At 46.3% G+C, this 5,513-nt stretch overlaps 1 protein-coding gene across 5 annotated transcripts in view; it reads right to left on the bottom strand.

Moving 5' to 3' along the window:
* Positions 1 to 1,982: 1,982 nt before the first annotated feature.
* The window catches only part of VWA1 (von Willebrand factor A domain containing 1), a 33,287-nt gene continuing 29,756 nt past the window's right edge, over positions 1,983 to 5,513 (bottom strand). For 3 of the 5 annotated variants that reach the window (XM_054849919.1, XM_054849922.1, XM_054849920.1), the window contains 2 exons: positions 4,958 to 5,227; positions 1,983 to 4,289 (listed from right to left, as the gene is read on the bottom strand). In XM_054849919.1, coding sequence (XP_054705894.1) covers positions 4,249 to 4,289; positions 4,958 to 5,227 — 311 coding nt within the window. In that variant the 3' untranslated portion in view covers positions 1,983 to 4,248. Of the gene's footprint in view, positions 5,228 to 5,513 lie in introns of all 5 variants that reach the window. The other 2 variants (XM_054849921.1, XM_054849917.1) reach the window with 2 other exon arrangements.

Raw genomic sequence — 5,513 nt, 5'->3', positions numbered from 1 at the left:
CATTGGGCCGGGCGCGGTCGCATGAAGCGCGTCACCCGCGAGACGCCGCGCCTCTGTCACGTGGTGCAGGATACGTCTTCTGATTGACGGAACGCCGAGGCGGGCTCGGCCAGCGGGTGGAATTCGATTGGGTGTGGAGTAGGCGAGTGGGCGGGACCGCTGGGGTGGGGACGGAGAGCGGAGAAGGACAAACTAGGGCGGAGGCGCTCCTCCCTAGCAACGGGAGTGCGGTGGCGTTGCTAAGGGGGGCACTGGGATAAAATAAATCGTTTATGCTCGCTGGAGAGGTGTGCTTCACTGACAAACCTGCGCGTAATCACCTTGCTCGTAACGTGAGAGACGACGTGAGAGCCGTTAGGAGAGGGAAGTAGAGGGAACAGGACGGAAAGGCGCCATAAGAGGCAGAGGCCCACACGTAACACGCTGCAGCCTGGAATGGTGTCGCGTGTGGCACGCGGCCTAGAGCCGCTTCACGGTTTGAAGCAGGACAGCGGCAGTCATGCAGGTGTCCTTTTTCTTTAAATGTTCATGTTTCTTCCCAAACGCACACTTGCGTCTCCCAAAAAGTTCCGGCGGAACACTTGGGGTTTCTATCAGACTAGTCTCCTTCTTTTTTTTCTTTTTTTTTTTTTTTTACCTGGCAGATTCGTTGCTTGTTCTAAAAGTCAGTGTTGGCTCCGCAGCGTGATTCCATAGTGCCAGACGTACATTTTGGAAAACCAATATGGTGGCAAAGTAGTTAGTGACTGTTACAAGGTAATATCCCAAGCACTCCATCCTATTCCTCAAAATAATTAATCGTATTTTATCTGCAGTTTTCTCAATTTTTTTAATTTTCCATCTCGGGTCAAAGAATATCTATTGAAAGTTTAATAAAGATTTGATTGCAGTGCTGCTTAGCACAAAAGGAAAGAGATGAGCACTAAACAAACCTCTATAATTGCACCTGTGGGCTGTTTTCTGCGCTCATTGCACTGTCACGTTTCACTTGTGCAGTCAGCAGTAGCCAAGTGCAGATGTAACCTCCATATTGCCTTGAGAAATTAGCTAGTGCATCCTAATTATGGCCATACTTTGACATCTCAGCGAGCTTGGGATTACACCAGGGAAGGCTGCAAGTAGTGCACGATTAAGAGCGAGTTTCTTCCAAGTGAACACAAACACCCCAGCAAAATTCTGGAATTGGAGAAATATGCTGTTTTCCTTCAGAAAACCATTAAACATCTACCTAGATAACAGATCAGCTGAGTGGGATAACGACTCCAGTTCCTGACAGATCACCACCTTCCTGGAAGGTTATGTTCAGAAAACCCAGGGTGTTTTGATACAGGACAGTAGGCAACTTTTATCTTACTGGAGAACACGGGAACTCACACTAGCAACTCCAAGTTAAATATTTAATAATAGCCAACACCATGTGCATCAGAAGGTGCAAGGACCCTAAAGAAAACCTGGGAACAGCTCGTCTACAAATGAAGCTCTTTATAGTCCCCTCCGCCAGAACTGAGCTCCCACTGTGGTTTGTGCTCTCATCCTACACAGGTGTTTGGGTGTCATAGCCATTATATCCATACAGACAAGATGCTTAAATAGCCCTAGGAATCATTAGGCTTTAGGTAAAAAAAATCCAAACGTTCTGTTTAACTTACCTGTCCAACTTAGAATTTTCATGTTCACGGGTACTACCAGGGATTTAAGGGACATTTACTTTTTGGCTCCTTGTAAAACAATTCTTACTGAAGCTGAGACATTATCGAGACTGATATATTTCTACTTATATATTTCTGACACATTTTTTTTGGACGGTAGGGGTAAACTTCCATGTAAACCAGACTATGAAGTCATGGTGGAATGCTTACTTTCCAGTCATTTAAAATCGAGACAAATACCAGCTTTTCAACCCATACCTCTCATTAGAACAAAAGCTACACTTCGCAGATTTGCCCTTACTGCCATCAAGAACACAATGATCATTCAATAGCTCTTGTATTATATATTTAATTGTCTTCAAAAGAATGCATTACAATGGGGGGAGGGTGTGTGTGACACGTTAATGTATTAGTAAACTATGCAGGGAGTTGTGCAAAATTAATTTCTGTCCTACAGCAAGAACGAACAACATTATCTTATTGCATGAGAGCTTCTAGAGGCTTTATCTTCCCCTCAGCACAGAGCCTCCATTCAGATTAATGAGTCACAAATGCACATTCCAAAGGAAAACACAAATCATATGAAATCTTCTTATTGAGTTAATGAATAACTCGCCTCCCTCTGATCCCTTCCTCCTGTACAAGATGACAGCCCAAGGCAAATGCTCCATGAACCTTGACATGACGGAATCAGCACGCAGGAGACAAGGTAAGTGACAAAGTTCCTCTTGGCTCCAAAAGAAGCTGTTTTAAGAAATCCATAAGCAGAGCTAATGGAGGGTTTGCAGGATAGAGTGACACTGCGTGGGGGCTCCCCAACATACAGCACAGCTTTAAAAAAAAGTTCCACATGTAGGACAAATAAGCAATAAATTTAAAATAGAGCAAGCGTTACTGAGGGAAGGTGTTCCCACTGATGCTGGGTTTTGTTACCAGAGAAGTATATACATTTCTTTACAGCCCTAAGCCCTGAATTTTTGAACCATGCTGCTCCAATGACTTTGTCACTAGGTATTAAAATTGTAATTCTTTTTTCATCTCCCATTTCAAAAGAGTAGCTTAGTGACAGCAGATTCAAGCCAGATTTACTCCTCCGCCCTAAAAACCTGATTTTAAAGCATAGCTCAAGCTTAGTGCTGGGTAGAAGCCCAGGATAAGACAGTAAAGATGTGCTAGGTGTTTTCGGAGTGCAGAGGATAGAGCCTGGAATGATAGTGCTGGAAACTTATTGTCCACAATTAGTCACAGAACAGGCTACTTAATCTCCATACAGCTACTCCGATAGCAAGACTCACATCCAATTTGGTGAAGCTGATGGCAGGTATGCCACAGTAATTCAGTGGTCATGATCCAGGCAGTACTGCACTGTTGTTTGGAGGCAGGTATTTGAATGAGAAAGAAAAATAACTGCTTTAGATGGTCTTGCTTTCTGGCTTTTCTTGACTCACTGCTGCTCCTTGAGCTCAGCTCAGGGCTGAGAGCTCTAGAGTAACCTGGTGGGGAAGGAAATTCCCAAATTTTTTAGTTTCCTGCTCTTTCAGATTGATACCCAAGGCAAATGACTTGGGGGAACTGAACCCTTCGAAGTCCAGCTGGGATTTGTATGTCATTGCAGCAGATGGGTTTAACACCAGTGCCAGAGGGAGAGTGGAACAGTGTTGATGAGACTCAAGAATTCAGCAGGCAGACAGCGAGCAAACTTTTCTGCTAGAGCACTCTGACAATGCTCATCAGCCCTGGCCTGGCATCGCCCTATCGTTCCGTTTCTCAGAGTTCACCGATCAAGCTCTGCCATAAACCGAAGACCACCTGGGAACACTAAACTGTCCGTGCACTTTATAAAAGGCAGGATGTCTTTTATAAAGCGTGTCCATGTCCTGACCAAAGGCCAGGTGGGTTAACAACCTCTTTTCTTCCTCCTAGAAATCCTGGTGGCTTTGACCCAATCTCCTCTGCATACTGTACACTTTTGTATTATGTTATTCTTCTTTCTCCTAATGCTTTTTCCTTCCATCCGTCCTTCCATGCTATACTTTTGGGATGCCTAATTTGAGCTACCTGTCGAGTAGACTGGATGAGTTGGAGGAAAGCTGCTCTTTGTCAAGCGTATCAGTTTCAATGGCCGTTGACAGCAAGAACGGATTTGGCCGCGTGTAATCTTTCTCTGAGTGCAGGTGCCTACAATGAAAGGCCAGTGCAGTAAACAGCTGAGTCTTGAACATGCTCATAAGCTGCAAAAATAAAACTGTATCAACATTTAATAAATAGAGAACAGGCAGTAAGCAAGCAATAGTGAGGATTCATCACTTTGCCCATTGTTTGTTATTTGTCAGGCCTATTTATATAAAAGAGGGTACAGATTTGGGATCTATTAGTCAGATTGGTTGTTCCACCCAGCCAAGCCAAACCTTTAAGCTTCTGGAGAACTTAGCTGAGGACAACTTTTAGGCTTGACAACCAGGACACCTCAACAGACAGCGCAGGCTGGGAGATGATCTGTGAGCTTTCTGGTTTCCTCCCCTGACCCCTCCTTTTTGCCGAAGTCTTTGTCCAAGCAAGATTCCTTGCTCTGCGGGGAATCACTTCACTCCAGAGTCTGTCATGCTCTCTGTCTGTGCTTATATTCTTGGGCTTCTGTAGCTGGGAAGAACACAAAAAGTATAATGTCAGCTTTATCCACCCATTCTCCAAATCAGACTGAGTCAGAGATCTCATCCCTGTGGTCATCTTCACTATCGCCCCAGCCTCTTGCTGGGAAAAAGGCTGTGCTGCTGCACTGTCACACAGCTTTTTAGCTCTTACTTCACTTCAGCCTAAAAATCCCTTTGTGTTTCATGACAGTAAGTGGCTTCTGGGTAGTGGAAGGAGGAAAACAGATGTGTTGTGCCTCAGTAGCTGTGTTTAATAGTTAGCTTGTCCCTGCCACGTTGAAAAGTGAAGGGTAGCCAAGAGTCCAAATGACTTTTAAACAGCACTTCCAATGCCCATGCCAGCTTTTAGCAGTCTTCCCGCCTTGTTATCCCGAAGTAGTTGCAGGACTGTCTCCACTGTACACGTTTTCTCCTGCCTGCAAACAGAATGCCACTAGGAGGAGTATTGTTCTTAAAAATGGGGGGAAGAGCCCATCCTTGGACAGTACCTTGTGGGCTGCTAGCTGTGATGAAGCCCTGTTGGCAAGGTAGCTGATGAGCACAGAGTATTTCAGCCATGAGGGCTCCTCCGTGTTGGATCTCCAGCACCTCAGTGCCCTTCGGGACACTTTCCCTTGGCTAAAATGCCCCAGGATTCTGCCTTGCACCCCAGCTCACCTGGCTGCATGTGCACCATGCGGCATAGCCTTTTGCCTGGCTGGTTCTTGTACATGGGCTTCACACACACTTTGTTAGTGGTGCCTGAAGCCAGGTCTGTGAGGAGCACGCTGTGGATCTGCGGCGAAACGCTGATGACAGATGAAGGGCCAGTTTGCCGCCGGCATCTGACTCTGTAACCGAGGACTTTCCCGTCGGCGGCATCCCAGGAGGCTTTCAGGGTGTTGGGGCCCATGTCCTCAAAGCGAAGGTGCCTCACTTTGGAGCCCTCTGCAGAAAGAAGATTCATGTTACTGCGGGCCATTTGTATGGAGTGGTCCTTACCGCCTAGCTCTCTGTTCCTCCTGAGGGGATTGCTGAGAAGGGGTTGCCAGCCACCCAGCCCGGTCTTTCTCTGCTGCAGAGATGCAACAGCCCATCACTACATCTCCGCACTGGAGGAGCTCAGCCTAATCAGTCCTTAACTTGGTACCAGCACAAAATACTTTTGTTGGCACTGTTAGGTGCTGGCTGGCCACCCCCCATACCCTCAGCTGCTGTCGTTCTCTGAGCTCCT

Source organism: Grus americana, chromosome 21 (assembly GCF_028858705.1).
Source record: "Grus americana isolate bGruAme1 chromosome 21, bGruAme1.mat, whole genome shotgun sequence".
In the NCBI taxonomy this organism is placed as follows: Eukaryota; Metazoa; Chordata; class Aves; order Gruiformes; family Gruidae; genus Grus; species Grus americana.
The sequence above is the reverse complement of the archived record's forward strand: the minus strand, read 5'-3'. Positions and strand labels throughout refer to the sequence as shown.